We start from the raw sequence: 12,265 nt of genomic DNA, 5'->3' as shown, positions 1-12,265 counted from the left end.
AAATAATGCTTATTTCCTGCAGCAAAGACAAATGTGGAACTTATTTTCTAATATGATTAATTTATTCAGACAATGCGGAGATTAAACGACTTGTTGCAGAGACAACACATGCTATTGCCTCCAGGCTTCTGTTGCAACAGTCCCATTAGCTCTGATTATTTCAAATGTACTTAATATCTAAGGAAAATCAGAGGTCAGCAACAACTTCACTTGGGCTTTTCATTCCCCACATAAAGCAACACTCAAAAAAAGGACGACAGGCACAAAGCCTACAGTAGAAAGGGGTTCACTGAGTTCTTTGTTCTGTTGTGAGGTTTCCTATCAGCCTCTTTAGGTCAACGCAAAACTGAAGGCTCAGATATAATTTCAGAATAAGACTCTGGTAAGCCTGTGTTCCCTTTGACAAATATACTTCAGTTTTGATCTGAAGGGACTCCCTTTGCATTTGGCTGGGTGTTCAATCTCCACGAGTGAGATGGAGACTCAGCTGAGGATGCATTTCTCCAGGACAAACCTACCTGCCACGTCCCTCAGCTTTGTAGCAATGCTGTTGTTCAACAAATCACCACCAGCAAGAATTTCACTGTCTTAAGCAAAGCCCTCAAATAACACCCTCCAGTGCTGTCTGCCATAAGACACAGAGCACAAACCTGGGGCAGCTGGAGAAGGGAGAGGGTAATTCTTCTCTTCTTCCATGAACTGCAAGGCGACAGTGCAGAAATTGCTCTCATACTGAACCACCAGGTGACTTAAAGCCACCACCAGCTCCTATGGAAAGAGCAGAGTGAAAAAAGGTATTTCACTGTTGTATAGGTCAGAAACAGTGAACAAAAGGAAAAGGCAGAACCATATGCCCATTATTACTGATATGACTGGGCAACCATCCAGACTAGCAACAAGAAGAAATAAAAATGTAGGAACACTCATTAGCAATCAGCAAATTGTCTCATGAGCTGCTTTGGCTTCCTGTGGATCTGCTTCACACATACCCACATCCTCTGCCACCACAGCAAGAAACAAAATCAGAACTTCTCCAAGAGGGTAAACACCAGTGAGACGGAGCACATTGCCTTCTCCCAAGATGCAGAGAAGTTCATGAAGAGAGGCACAGGAACACACAGGTTCTTTGCCTGCAAGATGCCTCAACAGGGGAGGTATGCAGTGTGCTTCAGCCCCCAGACTGCCCAAGAGCCAAGGGGCATTTCTCCAAACAGACACTGCTGCAGTGGGCAGGAGGCTGTGGGTCTGCTGCCCTACGTACACTTTCCCTTGTGCAGTGGAAAGAACAAAACTCCGCTTGACCTTCCAAACACAAGAGATGAGCCGACGATGAAGATGATGGCAATTTAGCAAGTTACCTCTATTCCGAGTTAACGTGGCTGGGAATGGCCTTCTATTCTGCAAGGACTTTCTATTTTTATTTTTTATTCTTAAATTATGGAGACTCAGGTCTCCGTGAAACCAACCCTTTGACAAAATTAACACCCATCTGTCACCAAGTGGAGACGAGGACACTTTTTATGGTTGGCTGGGAGAAGCATCGATTTCCCCTTTGCTTCACAAAGGGGATGATCTGAAAAAAGGCAAAATGCTCCATTTCAAAATTAATTCTTCACAACAAGTCTTTTCTACCTGAACAGTCTGCCACTGCTCTCTGATTCTGCCTGATATTGTCAAGCTGATGCTGAGTCCCAGAAAGCACTGAATTAACGCCCAGCTCCCATGCATGCGAGCAGCAGTGAGCTGCCATGGGTGCACTCAGCCTGCAGTGGCACAGCATGACCCCATCCCTGTGCCACACAAACAAGGAGCCAAGCTTTCGCCCCACAGCCTGTCCTACATTTGCTCTGAGCAGAAGGAAACAGCATTTGACATGTGGACCTTGGGGACACGGCTCAGCTCTCCGCCTCGGAGCTCTGCCCTGCCCTCCACGTCAGCAGCCAATGTGAGGAGCACGCTGCACACCCACAAAGGACAGCCCAGCCAATTCACAGCCAATTCATTCCCAGAGGTGCAGCTTAGGAGCCCTGCATTACAGGGATGGGGAAGGAGGAGGTGGTGAAGTTCAGACCTGCAGACAGGCAGCAATTGCTGGGCATGTGGAAATAGCAAAAAGGAGAGGTGGAGAACCGGCATTTCTTGCTGTTCTCTGTTCAGAGGACAAATCTCCAAAATAGAGATTTATGAATCTCAAAGAGCATACAGTGGGACACACAGTTCTCTCTTAAGTTAAATTGATAAATGCTAGAACAAGACAGCAAAAATTAATCCTCTCAATGCTGGTGACAACTTGTCAGGGTATTGATGTTCCGGTTAAGCAGACACAAGCGTTAGGACACCTCAGTGCATCCCATCAAGAACAACTGAAAACATCAAAAAGTATTTAACGTGCTATTGTTGTACAGTGGAGCATCAGAAAATAATACTCCAGAACCTGAAGAATTACTCTGAACCAATCTGCCATCCTTCCTTATGGTTTCCAAAAGCAACAAGATCCGTTTGTGAGCTCTCATTTTCTCTCACAGCCCTCTTACTTCCCTCTCTTCCTCCCCTAGGACCACTGCATTCTCCATGTTTCCAGCAACAGATTACGATTTCACTCAGACCGTGTAACGTGAAAATTTTCAATCAAAACAGGAATCAACAGAAGTGCATTAACAGACAAGTCCTTTAGCGATACCGCTCTCCTTACCTCCATTGCTGCATTCTCTTAAAATTAAAAACAGCAAAAATAAAAATCAGCAAGAAGTCCATGAAAGAATGCATTCTGTTCAGCGTAGCACAGAGCTTGGCAGCACAGCTCCACCAAACTCCTGCAGATCAGCCCTGCCCGTACCTTCCGAACCATGGGGCTCCCATCGTTGATGAGCTGGGCCAGCATCATGGCCACGTTGTGGTCGATGGTGGTGGAGTGGTCGGTCCGTTCTGCTGAGTTGCCCACAAATGTTCCCAGGGCAAAGACGGCAGCGCAGCGAACCTGGGAGAGGGAAACAGTCCTCATTATTTTCTTCTCTGCTCCAGCCCTGAGGTTTGCCACTGGGAGCTCTTATCCCCACAAATGGTGTCTCTGGAAACCTGGGCTGCTGTGTCAAGTAAATAGTGAGGGCTGAATGGAAGCCCACAGAGACTAAGAACCAAACCAGGTTCATCAAAGCGCTGAGTTATAAGTATTCACAGATGAAGGAGTACATTTAATTTCCCAGAATACTCAGTGACCTTCCCATGGGTGATTTTTCCAGTTGACACTGCCTAGAATATTAATTAATAGGAATAAGGCATACAGGGATGGCATGTGAATCTCTTTAACAAAGCGCTGAACTCCAGCCTTCAGTTAAGGGCACGCAGAAAGGTAACGAGTTGGGAAAAAGTAAGAAACAGCAACTGCAATCAAGGTAGATTTTACCAGATTACACAAAGAACAGAGGGATCAGATGGCTTGGTAAACTTACAGCCTGCCTTGGCTACAGAGAGCAAAAACTGGGGATACAGTATAATCAGCAAGTGCAGGATGTGCTTCGTAGAGCAGAAACGATCACCCTGGCTTCTCAAACGGAGGTGCAGATGTGTCATAAAGACAGGTCAACCCGACCACTGCACAAATATGGATTACAGAATGTGGGAAAGATGAGGCAAGAGAAAGGAGGTAGAAGGTACAGGAGAGAAAGACTGGATGTAAAAGGGAAGCTAATCTTTAATCACTGCAAGTCAGCAGTGGTGTTTATCTCCAGGCTTACTTCTCCCACACACCACGTAATCCCACCAGGGTCTGACAGGCTCTGTCAATCACAGCCACTCTCTGCACAAGAATCTCTGCTCTCTGGGAAATTCGGTCACGAGAGTAAAACACATTCAGTTAAAGATGTACTTTCACACATACCAGGAGAAGAACAGTTTTCATATTCAGATAAAAAAGATGAGAGGGTTTTCTGAAACACTGGGTTTTCGGACCACTTGTTTTAAAAAGCCTCTGATATGCAAGGAGTAAAAAAGGGGGTCCCTCCTCCTGCCAGCTCCAAGATTCTGAGACTTGGGCTGCATGAACAGCCCCTACATTTCCTCAGTTGCTTCTCTCACAGGACTGGTGTGATTTGAACCACCTTGAAGGAAGAGCAGTAAGATGTTTCTCTGAGCCAGACGCAATCCTAAAGCCCTTGAAGGCACTGTTTCTGTAAGCATTCCTGCAGCCTGCTTCCGCAATTCTGACCATTCGGTCGGTGCTTATTTAAACAGTTGGATTCTTACCTCTGGGATTGGATCAGAGAGGAGGCTGTAGAGCTTTTCGTGAGCGCTGTCTCTCACTCCACACCACCTGGCTGAGTCAAAGTTCTGCCAAATACGCCCTAAACAAATGGCCACCCACTGACGCAGGAGAGGATGCGGATCGTTCAGCTGTTCCAGGCAAATAGCAATCAGGTTTCCTTGAAGGCAGGCTTCCTAAAACACAAATCAATGCCATTTATTTTGGTTGACAGCTTCCCACCTCATCATCAAAAAAGAAGAAGTAGACCAGAAACCAAGAGAAAATAATTATCCTTTGGTTATGTATTGATTCTGTTGCAAAACACCATTTGGAAGCAGCACAAGGGCAAGGTCAACTACATGCTGCACTAGCTAAATAGTTCAGCACTACAAATACTTCCTGTAATGCATAAAGTTTTTCTCCTCATTAGAAGTACTCCTTTGTACCTGTCAGAGCCCTAAGGTTTATGGCTCCTTCCATATATCCTTCCCAAGAATTGTATCACAGCCATCACATTCTCACTTGACAGAACTAGGTGCTATTTCTCTACATCAATGCACTGCCTGGAGGGCAGCTGGTGTGTCCTTAACCTCCTCTTCCAGGAGCCACATCTACATTGTGTGTTTGTTACACCTCCAGGCCAATTCTTCTTTTACTCCACCAAAAAAAACTCAAAAAAAAAACCAACCCTAATGTAAAGCTATCTTCTATTCCAGTTCTCCAGCTCAGGGTTGTGCACTAATGCGAGCCAAGACATGTTCATCAAAGTAAAGGCAGTGCAGAGAAGAGAGAGGAGGAACAACAAAAGGAAAGAGGATGCTGGGACTCACCTGTCCTGTGTTGTAGTTGTTAACAATTACAGCCAGAATAAAAGCGGTCATTGTCCTGTGTTCAGCCTTAAAACAACACACAACTAATTGTTATCTACAAAACAGGTCAGAGAACAACAACCTTCCACGTTTCCTGAAACATGAGCTTATTCTGAGTATGGTTTCTGTCACATTAAAAGAACAAGAAGGGAGAGAAAGCCAGGATTTTCCTGTCATTCTGTGACACTCCTCAGACACTTCATAATCTCATATCATCAGACTGCCAATACGATCCTCCCAACCAACCCCTGGGTATTGTTCTGGAGGAGGCATACAAATACTCATTATGGGAAACCACACAAAAAAACTTTGGCAGAGAGAATTAGGAAAGTTACAGCGAAATGAGCCTGCCTCTGCACCCAGCCCCCAGAAGCCCACAGCTCCTATCTTTCTGAGTAATTCGTGCTTAAATATCTTTAGGCAAGTTTGCAGCTCCCTGTTTGGCGTCTGCCTGCATCACGCAGCCCGGCAGCAGCGCAAACTCCCCTGGCAGTGGCTGCAGTGGGTCCCAGAGCTGGAGGTGGGAGCAGCCCTCATTAGCAGCACCGTGTCAGAAAGCAGCGTACAAACCCTGACAAGCTGAGCAAGTGCTGCTAGAGCCTGAATAAAGATGATTTGTTCTTACTGGCATGTAAGGATCTGCCAAAACGGAAAGGAAATACTTGTGACCGTTGTCCTTCACAAGGTCAGCTTGACATGACTGAAACAAGACAGAAGGAGAAAAAGCAGTGAGTACAGTAGCAAAAAATATTCGTTCTTCCAATGGTGCAATGCATATTCCATGCCTTAATCAGTTTTCTCCAATCTAGTTTTCATGTGAGAAGTGAAGGAAAGAGCCAGCCCTCCATCAGAGCCGTGGCCAAATGTCTGCACAGAGCAGGGGGCAGAGGAGCAGACACTTCACCTCCAGCAGTGACAGACAAACAACTGAAGATGTGCCCTCTCACTGGGGAGAAGAGCACACCTGACATCTCCAACCCACACTGCACCATCACCATTATTTGAGAGCCATCAAAACCTCAGAGGAACGTGATCAGAAGATGTTGGTGCCAAGGCAATGAGCACTTTTTTGCTCCAGGATGTAGGACCATCTATGGGAACGTTAAAGCACCGTCCTGGGCACCAGGACAACTCAGACTGCAGCACTGAACAAAGCCAGCACGTGTTTGCATACAGTGACCCACATCAGCGAGCGATTACCAGTAAATCTGCAGGGGGATGGAGAAGGAATTATTTGTTCCCTGTGTTCCATCCAATCCCCTGCCCAGGCGGGACTGTATTTTGACAAGAAGATTTCAACTCATCGCACACACGTCTCTAATCTCTGCATCATTCAGTGCTGAGGCACGCTGAGCTGGAGCACTACCAGCACACGGTGACATGATGTCCTGCTGCACAGGCAGAGCCCATGGAGGAACATCACTGTCCTCAGGGCTCTGGAGGAAAGGGATGCAGCTGTTGGGGCAGCACCAGCAGTGGAGCACATGGCCCTGATCCCACAGCACAGCATGCACCAAGAACTCCCTCCCACAGCTCTTTTTGCAAACATACAAAGTCAGGCTTCATGTATGACATAGTAGGGTCAAACCAAGAAAATACATATTATTAAAGTGAAAATTTAGGTGAGTGAAAACTGACTTGGCATTCGATTTCCCTTGTGACAGCAGTTCTATTGTATGCTTCACACCAGAGACAGAATCATGTATTTTTTATCAGGCATCGAAGGTGAAGGAGGAAACTAATTGTTGAAAGGCAAAGGGATGGCAAGACAGAGATGCAAGAGAATATTTTATTGCTGAAGGGAGTAGAGATGCTGGTTTTGGCAGACCAAAGAGCAGAGGGAATGGATTGATGCCAGGTTGCAGCTATGAGAGGCTTCCCTGACTTTTGTGTAATGCTGCACACACACACATAATGGAAAAAAAAAAGCTTTTTTTCCTCCCCACTTCATTCTGGGCATGAACACTCCTTACTCCTCAGGAAAAAAACACAAACATCTCTCAGCTGCACAGGAGGCAAACAGGCACTGACCCAGAGGACACACCGCTCTCACTGTGCTCCCATTGCTGCCCACCACATGGAGCTCCAGGGCAGCAGCTTCTATGGAACCAATACATTTAATCTAACCCTCACTGTTAGATCCTGGGAAACACACAGAGAGCCAGCAGCACGAGCTGGCATCAGCATCCTGATAGCAGAGGTCACAGCTGGGAAGCAGGGATGCTACTTACGCCTCTTAAGCCCTTTGAACAGTGTGAGAAATGTTTGGTTTCTATTGTTTTCAGCCAATTATTTGCAGTGCTGAGATCTGTTTCTTTGCTGTCCCACATTAGCAGTACTTACTTCTTTTCAGCATGGTTTTGTCAATTGTTTTTTGGGTCTTTTTTCCTCCTTAGCTTTCTGCTATTACTCCACATTTGCTCCATCACCACACGCGCCCTGTCCCCTCCCTCAGCAGCACTCATCCCACCTGCCTGCTGTCACTGCCTTCTCCTTTCTCACACCACTGCCTGGGAGCTGGGAATGAAAAAAAATAACGGAAAGGAACCCAAAGAGCCAAGTCTTTTGGCTGGGTTTTTTTGGTGTGTTTTTGGTGTGTTGGGTTGGTTTTATTTTTTAAAGCAGTCTACCAAAGGAGCGGGGCAGTAAAACATAGCAGGGAGCAACACTGATGGTGGCAGGAGGGGGCAGGGGAAGGAAGCACTCTCAGATTGGCTTCAACACAGAGACAGTGAAGGATGGCTCAGCACCCACGTGAATTATACATGAGCCCTCTCTGAAAGTTACCTGGGGCTGAAGCGTGAGCTGCAGAGGGGCATGCATCAAAATAAGCTTTTCAAGAGTAGCTTTAAGATGAATAGTTTTCATTTTCTTTGCTTTCCAAAATCCTCTTAGGATGTTAATGAAAATGTATTTATAAAACCAAACCCGACAATGCTATATCAACAGTAGGGAAAGATTCCAACACATTCAGCATTATTTTTCCATAGTGAAATGGAAGAGACCTAACAAAAACAAATCCCAAAATAAGCAAAAGCCAACTTCTACAAGCAGTTCAGACTATTTTATATCAGCTTACAATTGTGCCTGCAATTATCTGTGTGTACCTCTCTTAATAATTGTAAATTGCTTAACTAATTGTACTCACAAACCACAGAGCCATACATGTGACTGTACAAATTTATCTATAATTATTTCTCGGCTTAATTATTTATTTAAGACAAAACAATACCCAGAGCTCTGGGTAAGGCCATCTTTAACAAAAATAAAATCACAGGGCTCAGTTTTTAAGCTTTAGCCCAAAGGTGCCAAAATACTGCAGAGAAAGCCAGAATCACAGACCTGTGATAGGAACGAACTGTCTTCTCTAGGCAACAGATACTGCTATGCCAACCACGTTCAGTGCAGCACTGCACGTAAGTACTATCGCAGGGGACTTGGAAGAGGACTCTTAAATGCATGTCACCAAAAAATGAGTTCTGCTTTATTTCCAGAAAGGATCAGGGTCTGAAGACCAGGCAGGGGCTGTTCTGACACTTACAGAAATGGTTTTGAACAGAACAAGTTTGATAACAATTTAAAATGAAAAATGCGAGGGGGAACAGGTGAGAACACAGGGCGTGAAGGGGAACAAAGGGGCATTTTAAGCTCCTCAGCACAAGCAGCAGTACTGCACCCAGTAAAGATGCAGTCAGGGAGATCTGACGGCCAGAGCACCATAGGACCAAAGGAGGAACTAAGCTGGGAAACAGGCACTGACCCAGAGGACACACAAGCCAATTCCCAAAGCTGGGAACGTTAACGTGACGTTGAAGCATTTGCACAGAGCAAACATGCCTTCATCTCACAGATGCATGAAAAGGTGGGCAGTCCAGCTTGCCAGTACCTGAATGGGGATTTCACATTCACAAAATTGCAGAAGCCAGCTGGCACACAAGTGAAATAAACAAATGAGGAGATACGCCGGTCCTCAGATAATACAGCATCCTTTTGAAGCGCCTCAAGAGAAATTCTAAACTCCAAAGCAACTGGATGAAACAAATGGGAAAATAAAGGCACGTTGCTGAAAACCAGAGAAAGCAGCCATGCTGAGAAGTACTCACACTGTCCACTGCGAGAATTTTGGCCCAGATGAAGACAAGAAGCGGTCTCAGCTCACGAGCTGAACTTTGAAGCAGCTTCAGCACATACGGGAAAATGCCAACAGACAGCGCCTGGGGAGCCAGAGAGAAGAGCAAATGCTCAGAGACATCTCAGCCTTATGGCACTGCTCTGCACTGGGGCAGCGCTGCCCGCTTTGCAGAGATGGAGCATATCTTAATGACACAGATGAAAAACCTGGTAGAATGCAATTTCATACATTTCTAGCAAAGAAGGGATCCCTCTATTGCTCATTTTAATCGTGGATGTCACCAGATATTTTCAGACTCATTTGGCCCGGTGAGACTCAGAGTTAATCTAGCACTCGCTCCTTCTCGTTACAGCCTGTGCTATTTTATGCTTCACGATACGCTGTGCTCTTCTCAGATGGGGCCATTTGCTTTCACAAGTAAACATATTGCAAAAGCTCAATAATTACAGCCTTCCCACTGGAAATTAACTAGGCCTCTCGCTTATACAGACTTTTTACCAAGCCTTTTGCTCACAGGAGCACACACAACTCGTTAAATCTCTGAGAACCCCTCCGTGACTGCAGATCCCTTCCCAAAGGGCGATGGGAGGGAAGCATGAGGAGGAGGAGGGGATGTGCCAGTGCTGGAGGCTCAGGGGGCTCCTTGGGCTGCAGCAGGGCACCACACAGCAGTGGAGTTGTTGCAGTTAACGAGGAGCAGAACAGCTGCAGCAGAGGTCATTATGGATGCCCTGCACCACGTGCTGACCCTCATGAAAGTTTCTAATCTAGAAAGCTTAAGATCATACTTTCCTCGTGCTGCTGTGGGCTAAGCTGTCTGTGGTGCAGGAAGGAGCCTTGTCTGAGATGAAAATGGGAGGGAAAGAAAGCCAACAAGAAGCCCCATCCTGGAGGTATCCCACCGCCAGCTGCTGGTTTGTCTTCATCACTGTTATCAACAAACAGATCCATTTACAAGAGTGCTTTAAACTGCTCCTCTGCTACGTTCTTACTTATTACCTGCACCATGCAAGCCAATTCCCAAAACACAGAAGGCAGCTGCCTCCTCTCAGAAGAGCTTACACAACCCAGAGACCAAATAGATAAAGGAAGAGAAGAAACGATGCAGCCAGTAAGCTGAGGAGAGCAGAGGATGACGAACATATGGGCTTTTTGTTGTTATTTATTTTACATGACAAACCTCCTTATTTGTCCTGGATGCTGCCTTCTGTTTTGTAGCTTCCATTATGTTACACTGAACTTTGTCTAAATAACTCCTCTTCATAATAGCACAAATGAAAAGCTATTCGGCCTTCTTGATTAATACAAACCACTTTTCTTTTAGAGACGCTTGCTCCATTCCATATGCATGACTACAAAAAACACCAACCATTTGTCAAATCTGGGGAGTGTCTTCCACATCTTCCTTGCATAAATCATCATTTGTATTTATCACCTATACTGAGAGTCTAATTGACTTTCACAAGACAAAATGCAGCACAAACACACCAAGCTAACTGCCCAGGGCCCCAGGTCCAGAAATCTTCCCAGCAAATCCAGAGCTCGCAGCCGATGCACCTGGCTCAACAGAACCTGCAGAGGAAAGGGACAGCAGTTACTATCAGGGAACAAAGCTCCTTGTGACTGCAGAGCAAACGGAGGAGGACCTCGTGTAACTTAGAAAAACACTGATGATCTGAATGGAAAAAGCTGAAAGACAAACCCTGGCTGCTAAGAGCTTTTACTCTACTGAAGAGTGTCACCAGTGGGGCACTGCCCAGCAGCGCTCCCCTCCATGAAGTTTTGCAGACACTTACACACCTTTCCCCTCTGAATGCAGTTAACCTCAGCCTCCAAGTGGTGCTCCAGTTCTCTCCCTGTTAATATTTCTCTCAAGTGCAATGGTTCTTATGCAGCTCAGCTCTGCTAGGTGGAAGCAGCCACTATGGATTTCAAACAGTCTCATCTTACTGCCTTTCCTCAGAAAAGGAGGCATGGGATTGCATCTGCAGGAAGGATTCGAAGGTGAGCAAAAGGAGCAGCCTGCCAGTACTCAAAACAGCTCAGAAGCAGAAAAAGAGGCTTTGCTTCCTCAGCAAATCAATATAAGAGACTTAAGAGGGAAGCAAAAGGTCACATTAGTCATTAATAAAAATCTCATTAAAATGGAGTCTGACAACGATAATGAGGTGATAGTTTACTGGCTTATACCTACCCTGGTGTGAAATATTAACAGACAGACTTTCAGTTCTTAATCTCCTTAACAGATGTAAGATATTGGAATGCAACATTTAACCCTAAGTTTAAATTGAGCACCATCGCTCAGCACGGATCTCAGGCAAGGCGACTGGTTGATTTAGCTCCCAGTTTCATCCCTGTCTCAATGTTTCTTCCCACAATGCATATGCAAATTGAATTATCTTTCATGTTTAATACAGAATAACAACTAAATTACTTGGTGTAGACCTCATACCATGGACAACTGATACCAGATACTGAAGTTGTACAGAGAAAGTCCAGAGGAAAACGACAGTTACACAGGAGGGTGTATTAATCCCTCTGATTGTTTCGTGTCTGAATATCTTTGCTCAGATCCCAAAACATAAGAGAAAGCATTTTGGTCATCCTGCCCTACTGGGCACCAACTTATTCCATGAACTTACTACAGAACTTGGTGCAACTGACCATGTGCTTTAAAGATGCCCAGCACAGGAATAACAGGGCCAGATGTTTGAGATTAAAACAGCAAGAGAAACTAGGGCATGATGGAAGCTGGGGCAGAGCTGAAACAACAGAAAGGAGCACATTAGGTGCAGGGTGCTTACAGACACAAGGGGCAGAGAGATTTGGCAATGCTTCCATTATCTGACCTTCAGAAAAAACAAACAAGGAAGGCCACACGTTTTGCTGTAGCTGGAAATAAGTGGATGTGATTGAAAAGGATTTCCAGGTGAAGATACAAAATCACATCTCGACTGCACTGACTTCCCACAAGACTCCTTAACCAACCCCAATTCTGCCTTATTTCAAAGGCTCTGTTTCATT

General features: G+C 45.5%; 1 protein-coding gene across 4 annotated transcripts in view; it reads right to left on the bottom strand.

Annotated features, from left to right (window-relative positions):
• Nucleotides 1–12,265, bottom strand: part of RPTOR (regulatory associated protein of MTOR complex 1) — a 118,579-nt gene that overhangs the window by 41,105 nt on the left and 65,209 nt on the right. For all 4 annotated transcript variants that reach the window (XM_048964961.1, XM_048964962.1, XM_048964963.1 and 1 more), the window contains exons 12-18: nucleotides 10,730–10,813; nucleotides 9,213–9,323; nucleotides 5,735–5,809; nucleotides 5,071–5,136; nucleotides 4,243–4,434; nucleotides 2,837–2,977; nucleotides 651–768 (exon numbers count right to left, since the gene is read on the bottom strand). In XM_048964961.1, the coding sequence (XP_048820918.1) occupies nucleotides 651–768; nucleotides 2,837–2,977; nucleotides 4,243–4,434; nucleotides 5,071–5,136; nucleotides 5,735–5,809; nucleotides 9,213–9,323; nucleotides 10,730–10,813 (787 nt within the window). The remainder of the gene's footprint in view (nucleotides 1–650; nucleotides 769–2,836; nucleotides 2,978–4,242; nucleotides 4,435–5,070; nucleotides 5,137–5,734; nucleotides 5,810–9,212; nucleotides 9,324–10,729; nucleotides 10,814–12,265) is intronic.

Source organism: Lagopus muta, chromosome 18 (assembly GCF_023343835.1).
Source record: "Lagopus muta isolate bLagMut1 chromosome 18, bLagMut1 primary, whole genome shotgun sequence".
Classification (NCBI taxonomy): Eukaryota; Metazoa; Chordata; class Aves; order Galliformes; family Phasianidae; genus Lagopus; species Lagopus muta.
Note: the sequence above shows the minus strand (reverse complement) of the source record. Positions and strands in the feature narration are given on the sequence as shown.